Source organism: Babylonia areolata, chromosome 3, assembly GCF_041734735.1.
Source record: "Babylonia areolata isolate BAREFJ2019XMU chromosome 3, ASM4173473v1, whole genome shotgun sequence".
Taxonomy (NCBI): domain Eukaryota; kingdom Metazoa; phylum Mollusca; class Gastropoda; order Neogastropoda; family Buccinidae; genus Babylonia; species Babylonia areolata.
Genome location: NC_134878.1, coordinates 10,060,640 through 10,075,090, shown reverse-complemented (window position 1 = coordinate 10,075,090; position 14,451 = coordinate 10,060,640). Strand labels below are relative to the sequence as shown.

Below are 14,451 nucleotides of genomic sequence, written 5' to 3'. Positions count from 1 at the left end.
TGAGTGGTTTTGAAACTTCCCCTCCCCTGTTTCGAACACTGACTTGAACCCAAGGCCGCCTGAGCCTTCTCATCAGTTGCAGTTAAGGTGTGTGTGTGTGTGTGTGCCAGTGTGCGTGTGTGTGTGTGCGCCGTGTGTGTGCCTGCGCGCCGTGTGTGTGTGTGTGTGTGTGTGTGCGTGCCGTGTATGTGTGTGTGTCAGTGCAGCGCGCGCGCACTGATGTGTGTATATGTATGGGTGTCAGTCGTGCGCGCGCAGCCGTCAGTTCTTGTGTGTGCCGGTTTGCGTACACGTCACGGTGATGAGTGCGTGTCACTGTTTACACTTGATACGTCTAGGGTGCGTGCCAGTGTGTACAGTGCCGCGCTGGCTCACTAGTTGCGCTATTGTCGCAGTTGATCGTTGAAAATCAATGTTGGAGGCTAAAGTTTCAGTGTTTTCAGTCCAACACACATAGCCCTCCAAGTCACGTGATTGATTGCATATGTTTTGGTATATTCGCCCCTTCGCGCATTGTGTGTGTGTGTGTGTTGCGTGCGTGCGTGCGTGCGCGCTTAATGTCTATTGCGGCGAGTTGGAATTTAAACCCCGAGACACTTCTCAGTTTTCTTCTTCCTTACAACATTAGATGGGTCTTGATACAAAAGCCGCCACGCCCGAAAGCAGCCCGGCTGACAAATCTCACATGTATACTCTTCTTCTCAACATTACAAGATATAGTTGGGTCTTGATATAGGCATATAACTTAAAGCAATCTGAAACCAACTGGTACCGACAATTCTTCTCAGCTTCTTCTTCTTCGTTACAACATGTAGTCTAGATATATACCTGTGCCAAAAAAAGCAGTTTGGCAAAGTCCACTGGTACCCTTCCTCTTCTTTTTAGCCGGTCGGCTCGGCTTCTTCGTTACAGCAAACACACACACACACACACACACACACAGATATATATATATATATATATATATATATATATATATATAAAGCCATGTAAAGCAGTCTCAGTGGTAAAGCCCACTGGTACCTACCCACCTGTTTCTTTTTATCAATATTTCTCTTTAATTCTTTCAGTGTCCGTTCAGGCTCAGTTAATGTTTCTATTTGTCATGATTAGGTATCATGACATGTCCTTAGAGCAAGACCGTGTGAGTGTCATAATGATTAAAGGACAGGTTTTGGACGAGAACAGGCGAATGTATCGCTGCGTTTTCTTCTGAAGCGAATTCATGGTGAGTTTTATTGTGTTACTTTGTTATACAGGGAGGCGATGCGTGTGACCACGTGAAAGGGATATATAGATGAGTGTTGCATATTTGGTCTGGTGTGTGTGACCACGTGAAAGGGATATATAGATGAGTGTTGCGTATTTGGTCTGGTGTGTGTGACCACGTGAAAGGGATATATAGATGAGTGTTGCGTATTTTGGTCTGTCGCGTGTGACCACGTGAAAGGGATATATAGATGAGTGTTGCGTATTTGGTCTGGTGTGTGTGTGCGCGCACGTGTGACACACGTGCGCGCGGGTGTGTGTGACGGTGAGTGAGAGAGAAAAAGGACATGACATGACATGACATGACATGACATGATTTTGTTGTCAAAAGCATTTACTGCTATTCTGACAAAAAGGGTGTGGTACACAAAATAAATAAGTAACTACAAAAAACCAATGAGAGAGTGAAAGAGGGCGGGAGTGGTGGGGGGTGCGGGAGGGTGAGGGTGATGGGGTGCGCGTGGGGGAGGTGGGAGGGAGAGAGAGGGGGGGGAGACAGATGCGTGACATGCGCGCGTGCCGCGCGTAATGTTTCAGTTAATCAATCTGCAATATATTCAAATCCGTGCAGTGAAAAAGCAAATTATTTGATACATTCTTAACTGTTTTCTTTATATCTAGGTCAGTTTTTAAAAAAATGACAAGGACCGCAGAATTTTCACTGTGAAAATTTGTGACTGAGCCTCAGAACAGATGAAGTCAATGTGGATTCGATCAAAGACAGGCTATCATATTTATTACATTGTATTGTTATTTACTGTCTTGCCTTGTCTTGTCCTGTCTTGTATTACTTTTTGTCGCAACAGATTTCTCGGTTTGCAATTCGGACTGCATTCTCGCATCTCAGTCCCCAGGGCAGTGCAGCACCACCCACACACATTTGTTTTTCTTCTTCTTCTTTTTTCTGTATGGAGGCGTATTTGGTTTGCAATCAAAGTGGCTTTGTCTACAAAATTTTGCCAGGGAAACCCCTTTTGTTGCCGCGGGTTATTCCACGTGCGGTTTATTGTCTCATCCAGTTGGCAACTAGCACATAGACCACCACTCAAATGGAGTGATGACCTAGAGGTAACGCGTCCACCTAAGAAGCGAGAGAATCTGAGCGCGCTGGTTCGAATCACGGGTCAGCCGCCGATATTTTCTCCCCCTCCACTAGACCTTGAGTGGTGGTCTGGACGCTAGTCATTCGGATGAGACGATAAACCGAGGTCCCGAGTGCAGCATGCACTTAGCGCACCTAAAAGAACCCACGGCAACAAAAGGGTTGTTCCTGGCAAAATTCCGTAGAAAAATCCACTTCAATAGGAAAAACAAATAAAACTGCACGCAGGAAAAAATACAAAAAAATGGGTGGCGCTGTAGTGTAGCGACGCGCTCTCCCTGGAGAGAGCAGCCCGAATTTCACACAGAGAAATCTGTTGTGATAAAAACAAATACAAATAAATACAAAATACGTACAAAATGGTTGATGATGGGGAAGTAAACAGCCCGGTTCGTTATGGGACTGGAGCCTGTGGACACTCGCTTCCTAGTCAGTCACGTCACCACTGGGCCAGCATTCCAAATATGTTGGAATGGCACCGACCTTGGAATCGAGTGGTGGTTTTGATCGCAGTTGATCGGAGACTGTTTTGTTTGTTTGTTTGTTTTTTCCTCCAGATGAGACGACAAATCGAGTTCTCGTGTGAGAGCATGCGCTCAGATTATATTTTTTATAAAAAGTACGTGGCAACGATAGTCTTTGGCAAAATTCTGTAGAAAGCTCCATTTGGTTAGGTGTAAACAGCTTCATGTTAGCTACACAGAGTCAGGGATAGAGAAAACAGAAAATGGTGTAAGCCTGCAATGTTTGATTGCGTTCTCATGTAGCCTACTGATGAGGTAAATGGAGCATATTTTGTATTTAAATCTTATCTTCTTCCTCAGTTTTTCATTGGACTTTTATTCCAGTTCCTTACATATTGTGATTTTAACTTGGCACCTTGGTTTGAACCGGCTGCAAAGACTGAGATGAAGCTTGCAGCCAGTGCGAGTTACCAGAAGAGACATGTTGATTACAATTTTGCTATTTCAAGTCTCCATTATCACCATGAGTGCTGTTGACGAGTGTGCTTACAGTGAAGGGCTGTCACCTCACTCAGATAAGAGAGAGCTTATTATTACAGATCAGGATGTTAGTTAACATTCTATTTGGACTTATTCTTTTCTTTGGATGCTTTTACGTATACTTTTGCTCAGTAAAATCAATCACACAATTTAAATAGTGATTGCGCTTCAAGTCCGGGCCGCACTGATGTTTCAATAAGCTTTGGCAGTCATGGGGTTAATGTGACGGTTTTCATTGGTCATTTCACTGCCAGTAATTTCACATGATTTCAAATGCATATTTAACTGACACGGAGCTGAGTAAACTCCTAAAACTCATAAATGCTTGTTTCAGAGGTCACTTAAAAACACTGTTATATAAGTAGATCTACAAAATTAGTCACATGGGAGTGTGTATAAACGGGGGAGGAGAGAGGAGGAATGTGTGAGGAATGAGGTGGGGGCAGGGACTACAGCCTGAACACTGACTTCCAGATGCCAGTGATGCTAAAGTACTACTGAGAAACATCTTCCTCTGCTTGCCTCTCATCAAGCAGACCTGTATGTTTTGGGTGGACGGGTGAATGGAGAAGAATGAAGAGTAGAGCATAATATACACATAAGTGGAGTGATGGCCTAGAGGTAACGCGTCCGCCTAGGAAGCGAGAGAATCTGAGCGCGCTGGTTCGAATCACGGCTCAGCCGCCGATATTTTCTCCCCCTCCACTAGACCTTGAGTGGTGGTCTGGACGCTAGTCATTCGGATGAGACGATAAACCGAGGTCCCGTGTGCAGCATGCACTTAGCGCACGTAAAAGAACCCACGGCAACAAAAGGGTTGTTCCTGGCAAAATTCTGTAGAAAAATCCACATCGATAGGAAAAACAAATAAAAGTGCATGCAGGAAAAAATACAAAAAAATGGGTGGCGCTGTAGTGTGGCGACGCGCTTTCCCTGGGGAGAGCAGCCCGAATTTCACACAGAGAAATCTGTTGTGATAAAAAGAAATACAAATACATGTACACGAATGAACGACATGCTTCTTGCGCGATATAATCTGGGCGTCTGTACACGCTCCGGGTACTTGTGTAGATACACGCACTTTTTAAAATTTTTATTATTATTCATAATTTTCAGTCGCGCGTCGTGCCGTGTACTTTGAAGATGGGTGCATACATGCACGTATGTGCAGTAGATCTACAGACACACATTCTAGTATAAAACTTTGTTGGATACTTGACTATTGTTTTACTTCCATTTTCTTTATCAGTTGGGAATGGCGACGCGATGCTGGAAGAATGTACACCAGCATGTATTCTATCATTGTTTTATTTGATTCACGGAATTTGCTGAAATCTCCCTAATCCCCACTCTCCCAGCACACACACACACACACACACACACACACACACACGAGTGTTCAGTGGTGAGGTACTGACGAGCACTACCGTCATAAGATGCACTGTTATTACAAAACGTTGGTAAAATTTGCGCCGTTTATTAATCACAAAACGTACACTACACCACAGTAGATATAATTCTCCTCTTTTCTTTGAACAGCTTCCACTGAGAAAACAAAAAGGAAAAGGGGAAGGGAAAAAACCCAGACGAAGACAGATGTTTAATCACAACAGACAGTTTAATATACCACCACTATCAACAACAACAACACAACATTCCTCATACTAAAAAAAAGCGCATATATAAGTTCAGTCATACTGCACATGCTCGCACACTTCGAACCACCATTTCACGCAACATGTATATTAGCACCGAATGTTGGAGTGTTTCACAAACACGAGTAGGAGTTTCACCGACACATTCAAAGATCACGAGAAGTTACGTTTGGGTGAGTGCGTCAGTGCGGCAGAGATCATGACTATTATCCGTGACTCCACAGCAGTGCAACAGGCGTAAGCTATATTTGTGACACCAATAGCAGTGTAACAGCTCATCGATCGTTGAGACTGACAGCTGCCGAGGAAGGTGGCAGAATGGTTAAGACGCTCAGCTGCCAATACAGAGAGTCCGTGAGGGTGTGGGTTCGAATCCCGCTCTCGCCCTTTCTCCTAAGTTTGACTGGAAAATCAAACTGAGCGTCTAGTCTTTCGGATGAGACGATAAACCGAGGTCCCGTGTGCAGCACGCACTTGGCGCACTGAAAAAGAACCCATGGCAACGAGAGTGTTGTCCTCTGGCGAAATTACGTAAAATGAAATCCACTTTCATAGGTACACAAATATGTAAGCATGCACTCAAGGCCTGACTAAGCGCGTTGGGTTATGCTGCTGGTCAGGCATCTGCTCAACAGATGTGGTGTAGCGTGTATGGATTTGTCCGAACGCAGTGACGCCTCCTTGAGAAAGTGAAACTGAAACTGAAACTGCCGTACTACTGTTACTGCTACTACTGCTGCTGTTGTACCACGACAGATGCAACTGCTGTTGTGACTGCTACAGAGATTGCCAATATGAATTCCAACACAGAGATTCATACAGTTCAAGCGACAGCAATAAATAAAGACGAATCCTACGTTAAAACACTTCAGCGTGTCCACAAACACAAAGGTAACTTCACACCACCATCACTGACTTTGAGTTTGGTGAGCGGATTGCCACTGGGAATTCCCGATCTCTGAAAGCATCATTCTGCTGGAGAAATTATGCTTTTTGATGAGGACAGTTAGTGCCACTTTCACAGCCGTTCTGTGTCTCATATACGCACGTGAAAAGATGAGAACACGACAAAGGAAATCAATAAGGAAATACATTTTTACATGAACACGTAGGAATGTGAAAAACTTTCCATATTTTTAACATATCTTTATTAAGACATCTCGGTACAGTGCATATTGTCTGATTCCATGTTGCCATTTGAACATTCATACCGTGGCTGATGAACTCTCTCGCGGCACCGTCAGGAAGAAAAAAAAAACACCACTAACATGACTGCATATGTGCTGGTATATTCGCGCGTTCGCGCAGTGTGTGTGTGTGTGTGTGTGTGTGTGTGCGCGCGCGCGCCGGTGTGTGTGTGTGTGTGTGTGTGTGTGTGTGTGTGTGTGCACGTGTTCGCGAGTGCGTGAATGCCGGCACGAGCATACAAGTGACAGAGCATAACTATGAGAATGGGATGACTGTATAAACAATGGATGTCATGAACAGTTACAAAACCAATATGCAACAGTTCAGAGAATTTTTTCAACTTTACAGCTCGTCATGCGCGTACTCCTGAAACAAAAAAACCGAAGAAACAATGAAATTCATTAAACGAGTTTAATAAACTTGAAAGAAACGCAAAACAAACACTGACACAGAGTGGAAAAACAAACTCTTAAAATCGCTTAACTTACTATAATTGGAAAAATAGGACCGGTCAGGTTTCCATATAACGTGGAGACAAGTCATGAAACAGAACCCACAATGGAGAACCACATGCAAGTCATGAACATGAACAGCACATTTGGAAACAACAATGTAACTGAAAAAATGAACCTACGTCATAGACACACGCACAGAGACACAGACACACACAAACCACACAGACACACACACACACGCGCGCGCGCGCGCACGCACGCACACACACAATCAGACACACGCGTGCGCGCAACACACACACACGTACACATACAGACACACTGGCACACAGAGTCTCTCTCTCTCTCTCTCTCTCTCTGTCTCCCTCTCGCACACTGGCACACACATACACAAACACATAGACGTGCGCGCCCAAACACACACACACACACACACACAGAGAGAGAGAGAGAGAGAGAGAGAGAGAGAGAGAGAGAGAGAGAGAGAAACCATGACAGAAAAGAACCCAACAAACCTCGTCATCCTCCTCTTCCTCTTCCTCCTCTCCTTCCCACTCATATTCATCATCCGACCCCTCGGGCGGTGCGTTCATTTTCTCTGCAAAGCAAAACACGGCGCTGCTGTAGAAAATGCACCTGTATCTACCTGTTCGCTTGTCTGCTCTGGAAAATGCATCTGTGTTTACCTGTTTTCCCGTCTGCCTGCTATGGAAAATATATCTGTATCTGTTTGCCTCTCTGTCTGCTATGGAAAATGCCCCTGTATCTGTTTGCTATGGGAAATGCACCTGTATCTGTTTGTATCTATCTGTTTCCTGTCTGTCTGTTCACCTGTCTCCTTTGGGAGATGCACCTTATTTATCTGTTCACCTGTCTGTTTACCCGTCTGCTTTGAAAAATGCGCATTATCTATCTGTTTGCCTGTTTTGGAAATGGTCCCGTTGCGATCTGCTGGGTTATAACCAACATGGTTTGATCTTGCGTGTACGCCTGAAAAAAAAAATCTGAAGAACTGTGCCCGTGTATATGGAACGGCAGGATGGCTTGAGCTGAACAATGTTAGATAAAGCTGTCTTTTAGTGCTTGCTCATAATAAATGCTGGTTAATTGAGCTGAACGATGTTAGATTAAGCTGTCTTTTAGTGCTTGCTGATTATAAATGCTGGTTACCTTCCATCTCTTTTCTTTTCCTTTCCTCCTTCACTTTCTTCAGCCTCTCTTCCTGTTCGTCATGATATTTCTTCATGTCCTTCTCAGGGTCCTGCACAACACACACACACACACACACACACACACACACACACACACACACACACTCACACACGTTATTATGCACAGACAGACACAACAGACACGTACACGCATGTGCATACACAGACACACACACACACGCGAACATCATATACACACGCAAGCACGACACACACACAAAGATATTCTTCGAAAATATATCTGAAAAAAACATACAAACCTAGGTATATTTTATTTTTCATACATATCTAACCAACCAAAGTGAATTAAACAATCATAGACCGACTACACTACAGGCAAAAAAAAAAAAAAAAGCATATACAACGGTACCTTCATCTTTCCCCAGGTGCTCTGGCCATATTCTCTGGCAAAGTTTTCGTCATCTGTGATCAAAATGTTGTCAAAAATGGTTCCCGCTTTAACCTGAAATGAGAACACACACACACACACACACACACACACACACACACACACACACACACACACACACACACACACACACTCGTATAATGTCAGTTTCAGTTTAAGTATCAAGGTGTCAAAGTCTGTGTTCTGATCCATACTCGCTGCATCATATCTGTTGTAAAAAAAAAAAAGAAGAAGAAAAAATAGAAAGGTTGTGAAACACTATTAAACTGAAGAACGAACACATAAAGCGATACATAGAAATATTGTTATTTTTTGTTGTTATTGCTATTGTTGTTTTACTAGCGATAACAAACATCTGTTTATTTTGGGCACAGTTCATAGTTCTTGTCGAACTTGCACGTTCGAAAGCCTGGGTCATCAGCGGATTCGGTTCGATCACCGCATGAACTGAAACAAAGACCCGTAAGGTGTTCATCATGATGATATAGGTTTTCACATACATATTGTTCTTGAATAATTATAGTGCCTCCAGAGAGAGAGAGAGAGAGAGAGAGAGAGAGAGAGAGAGAGAGACTAGTTTTCTCTTTCAGACACTGTAATTGTGTGCGGGGTCATTGTGTGTGTGTGTTTATGTTTTTTCTTCTTTTGTGTTGCATGACCTTGAAAACACTGGATAATGCCATTGGGAAGAAGATATGTTACAAGGAAATGAAAAAAAAAGGAAATGAAAATAAAGAAGAAAATAAAAGGCAAAAGATAACAGAAAGACAGGAGAAAAATGATGATAGAAGAAAAACGAAAAAAAAAAAGCGAAAAAGAAAAGAAAGAAAAAAAAGCGAAAAAAAGAAAGAAAAAAACCCGAAAAAGAAACGAAATTCTTCCATGGATGCTGAGACAGCTCTGAATATTTACAGAACTTAAACGCATCCTCTGATTTCTCCTATAAAAAAAAAAAAAAGAAAAAAAGAAAAAGAAAAAAAAAAGATATAGGTTCTTTGACTCACCTGCCACAGATCAAAGCCGACATGACTGATGTCTGGGTACAGGTAGAGGTCTTCATCAGGCACGTAGTCCGGGTTGTTGATCTCCGGGTGGACCCACTTGCCGCTGTAGTGGGGGTTCTCGATCTGTCTGGCCCTCCACTCTCCCTGTTCATAGATATCTGATGGTGATTTTTCAACATGGCGTGTGCCTGTTACGAAGCATGGTCGTCTGTGTGTTTCCCTCCATCCCGTCTCTTTTCCTCTCTGTCCAAGTTTCCATCAGTCCATGGAGTATGGATGTGCTTGTGGCTGGATGTTTAATGTGTGTACTTGTGTGTGTGTGTGTGTGTGCATGCGCTACACTAAGAGCGCCACCCGTTGTTTTTTTCGGGTTTTTTCTTGTTTGTTTTTCTACCTGCAATTTTATTTGTTTTCCAGTCAAAATGGATTTTTCTACAGAATTTTTCCATGGAAAACCTATTTTGTTGCCGTGGGTTCTTTTACTTGCGCTAGGGGCATGCTGCACACGGGACCTTGGTTTATCGTCTCACCCGAATGACTGGCGTCCAGACCACCACTCATGATCTAATGGAGGGGGAGAAAATACTGGCGACTGTTGGATTCTAATCAGTGCGCTCAGATCCTCTCGCTTCCTACGCGGACGCGTTACCACTAGGCAAACACTCTACTGCGCGTGTGCACGAACGTGCACACACACACACACACACACACACACACACACACATACAGATACACGCGCACACACACACACACACACACACACACACCACTCTCCCCCTCCCTCACCCCAACCCCCACACAATTCCCACCCACATCCACCCCACCACTCCTCCAAACTACACACACACACACACACACACACACACACACACACACCTTATACTTGGGGTTGTCCATCATGGGAGGTTCCCAGGGTCCGTCCATCTCCTCATCCCAGTCCTCGGGGCGGGACGCTTCAGGGTCGGGGATGTGCTCGGGCTGATCCCAGTCAAACGGCTTCCGGTCGTCAGGGTCGTCGATGAACTGTCGCTCATCCCAGTGCTTGGGCTTGAAGGCCCGGGGATCCTGTGGTGAGAGAGAGACGTCTGTGTTGATTGTAATGCAGTGCTGTGTTGTATTTGTATTTGTATTTGTATTTCTTTTTATCACAACAGATTTCTCTGTGTGAAATTCGGGCTGCTCTCCCCAGGGAGAGCGCGTCACCATACTACAGCGCCACCCATTTTTTTTGTATTTTTTCCTGTGTGCACTTTCATTTGTTTTTCCTATTGAAGTGGATTTTTCTACAGAATTTTGCCAGGAACAACCCTTTTGTTGCTGTGGGTTCTTTTACGTGCGCTAAGTGCATGCTGCACACGGGACCTCGGTTTATCGTCTCATCCGAATGACTAGCGTCCAGACCACCACTCAAGGTCTAGTGGAGGGGGAGAAAATTTCGGGGGCTGTGCCGTGATTCGAACCAGCGCGCACAGATTCTCTCGCTTCCTAGGCGGACGCGTTACCTCTAGGCCATCACTCCACTTCTGCTGTGTTCGTTTCGATGCTGTGTTCTTTTGTGTGCTGTCGTGTCGTGTTATAATATACTGTACTTTGTTGTGCTGTGTATGTTTATGCTGTATCGTGTGCTGCAGTGTTGAGCTGTGTTGCGCTGTGTCGTTCCGTGGTGTACTGTACTGTACTGCACTGCACTGTACTGTTCTGTAGTTACTGTGCGCTAATCTATTGTATTGTATTGTGTTTTATTGTATTGTATTGTATTGTCCCAGTGCTTGCAGTGCTTGAGCTTGAAGCCTCGTGAGTCATGCAGGGCACATCTGTGTTGTGCTGTGTTGTTTCTTCCCAGAGAAAACACGTCCCAACAATGAGAGCGCCACCCTTTTTGTTCTGTTTGCATGCGCATTTGTTGAACTTTCAAAGTGGATTTTTCTTCACAAAATTTTGTCAGATGTTCTTTTCATGCGCTAAGCACATGCTGCATGCGGAACCTCTGTTTACCTCTCTCTCTCTCTCTCTCTCTCTCTCTCTCTCTCTATATATATATATATATATATATATATATGCATGACATCGCAGCTTTCCATCATCATCTTCATCAAAATTACGTTAACACAAATCTAAGCATCCGATTTTCAATATCACAATCATCTTCACAGAAATATGCCAAAGCACGTCAAACACTGAATTCAAATGGCAAATCATGTTGTTCTTTTTTTGGTTGTTGTTGTTGTTGGTGGTGGTGGTGGTGGTGGTATTTCAGCGTGTCAAATACTGAGCATCTAATAATCTGTCTTGCCTTGATCTTCTTGGGCTCCAGGAAGTCCCAGTCGGCCTCCAGCTCCCCGGACTCTGTCCTCCGGTGGTCGATGAGGACCTCATAGGTGTTGTCGGGTCGCACCACCAGCGTGTACATGTGCGTCAGCTCGTCAAACTTGCACTTGATGGTCTTCTTGATGGCCAGGTTCTTCCCCTTGTAGTTGAAGATCACGTGCACCTTCTTGTCGCTGCCACAAATGTCAGGTCCTGTCAGGAAATAAAGGAAGCGTTTCGAAAATGAAAATGAAATGAAATAAAACAGAATAAAATGAAATAAAATAAGATTTTAAAAAAATCAAATGAGATGAAATAAAATCTGAACTGGAAAAGGAACATTTTTCTTATATCTGAAGTGGGGAAAATGAAACGTTTTTCTTTTTTATTAAGTGAAAAGGAGAACTTTTTTTCTGATCTCTGAAGTGGAAAATAGGTACATTATTTTCTGATTTCATGTATATGTGGTGGATAAGGGAATATGTATTTCTCATAGCTGAAGTGCGAGAATGAGAACATTTTTTTCTTATTTTTAAAGTGGAAAAAGGGAACTTTTTGACTTGAAGTGAAAAAGCACTGGTCATGGAGATGCCTGGCTTGTATATGCATATATACCGAAAGCACTGGTCAGGGTTTGAAAGCCTATCACTTGATGCATGTCTTTTTCGTTGTTTGGACGCAACTTTATGTTTTCACCATAATCTTGTCATTTTGTATAATCTGTATTATATCAATGTGTCGCATTTCCCTTAGCATAGAATCTTATATTAATGATCAAAGCTTTTTTTTTGTTTTGAAACTTCTCTTGATATCTAAATGCTCGTATATATCTTGTACAATCTGATGGAGCATGTGGTAACGTAAGCGTTATAAATAAAACTCTGTGTGTGTGTGTGTGTGTGTGTGTGTGTGTGTGTGTGTGTGTGTGTGTGTGTGTGTGTGTGTGTGTGTGTAGAGAGATAGAGAGAGAGAGATAGAGAGAGAGATAGATAGATAAGTGTATGCACGTGTGTGTTGTACAAATGTTTGAGTTTATATATATATATATATATATATATATATATATATATATATATATATATATATATATATATATATATATATAAAGAAAGTACACGTCATATAACATCGTGCTCCAAATACACAGTCATCAAAACCAACATCCACAAAGGTTCCATGACAGCACTTACCGAACATGATGAGGTAAGGTGTCTCACTGTACAGGTCCGTCTGATTCAGTTCTGAAGAGTACACTTTGAGGTACATGCCTCCGCACTCGATAAACTGCTCGTTCTTCACTGTGTACTGAATGACCAAGGTTTTGCGTTCGTTGCTGAACTTGTCGAACTTGGCTGAAATGCCGTAGAAATGGGAGTTGTCTGCCGTTTGTAGACCTGAAGAATTGAAACCCCAACTAAATCACTGATGTGCAGCGTATTGTTAAAACAGTCTGCTGTCGAAAGAGTTCATACCAATACATCAATATGGACCGTTTCGTACCTCGTGACACTCATGCGGTGATTGTTGAGATTTGTTCATTTTCAAGCACCAGGTGCTTGTCAATTTTGAGATGAGTCGTTCGTTGTTTTGGGATGATATATTATTTTCAAGCATGAGAGAGGCGTTGCTCTAAACCAAGAAGAAAGCTTTTAACGCTTGTACATTTTAACTAAACTGACTATTAATACAATTTGCATTATAATCCATTTTGAGATTTAATGAGGCCTATATGAATTTATCGATTATGTATATCTGTTTCTTTTATCCCCGCGACATTTACCAGCAAACAAGAAACTTTGACTTGTTATTCTATTACTGATTTGGAGTTTCACCTGTTTTTCTGTTACAGATTAGGACTACATCACATGTTACTGATCTAGTCAACATGAATCTAATATATTAAGTCATTCTGACGCATATTTTAATGAATGGTCTTGGTCTAAAAGTGATTGCGCTTTATATGTTTAATGTCACGTGTCGTGGAGCCAAACAGACAATTTCTGTGAGTTTACAGATGATCAAATTGTATCACATCTCATAAAGAGAGGAAAGCCAAAGAATACCTGGCGCAGAACAGCCAGTGGAAAATTCTAAACACTGAAGCATACTGTTTTATCATCTCAGAGACAGAAGTATTTAAAAAAATCAAATGTAAATAAATAAATAAAAGAATGGTATAAGATCAAAGATCTCGTAAGGTAGTGAGGAGAGAACGTTTTCCCGACATCTCAGTTAAAGTACCTTTTGATCTTACACCATCTATCATCATTTTTTTCAAATTTCGTTTGACTAGGTCCACCAATCACCTTTGTTATTCATTCGTCCAGAAACTGGCCAAAAACATACGGATCCCTGTTGCCACAAGAGGGCAAAGTAGCAGTAAATGACGGGCTGAGCTGTGCCTGTCGGGGTTTATCACCGAAGAGCGATTTGCTGGCCGGAGTGGTCTAGCCTAGATACTGCGAAATAAAGGTCCTTTTTTGACTCACTTGTGTAAACAAAGTGAGTCTATGTTTTAACCCGGTGTTCGGTTGTCTCTGTGTGTGTGTGTGTGTGTGTGCGTGTGTGTGTGTGTGTGTCCGTGGTAAACTTTAACATTGACATTTTCTCTGCAAATACTTTGTCAGTTGACACCAAATTTGGCATAAAAATAGGAAACATTCACTTCTTTCCAGTCATCTTATTTAAAACAATATTGAACCTCTGGGATGGGCACAAAAAAAACAACAACAAAAAACGAAGCCTAATTATATGCAAACTGCATTTACTGTTATATTTATATTTTTGTGTTCTCTAAACTTGGCACTTTGATCTGATATTCTGATCCAACAAAAAGAGCAGTCATTA

At 42.6% G+C, this 14,451-nt stretch overlaps 1 protein-coding gene across 1 annotated transcript in view; it reads right to left on the bottom strand.

The window, feature by feature from the left end:
• Window positions 1–5,366: 5,366 nt before the first annotated feature.
• The window catches only part of LOC143280432 (calreticulin-like), a 13,114-nt gene continuing 4,029 nt past the window's right edge, over window positions 5,367–14,451 (bottom strand). The window contains exons 3-10 of the mRNA XM_076585072.1: window positions 12,795–12,998; window positions 11,591–11,817; window positions 10,174–10,362; window positions 9,298–9,441; window positions 8,255–8,347; window positions 7,844–7,934; window positions 7,189–7,271; window positions 5,367–6,584 (exon numbers count right to left, since the gene is read on the bottom strand). Coding sequence (XP_076441187.1) covers window positions 6,561–6,584; window positions 7,189–7,271; window positions 7,844–7,934; window positions 8,255–8,347; window positions 9,298–9,441; window positions 10,174–10,362; window positions 11,591–11,817; window positions 12,795–12,998 — 1,055 coding nt within the window. The 3' untranslated portion in view covers window positions 5,367–6,560. The remainder of the gene's footprint in view (window positions 6,585–7,188; window positions 7,272–7,843; window positions 7,935–8,254; window positions 8,348–9,297; window positions 9,442–10,173; window positions 10,363–11,590; window positions 11,818–12,794; window positions 12,999–14,451) is intronic.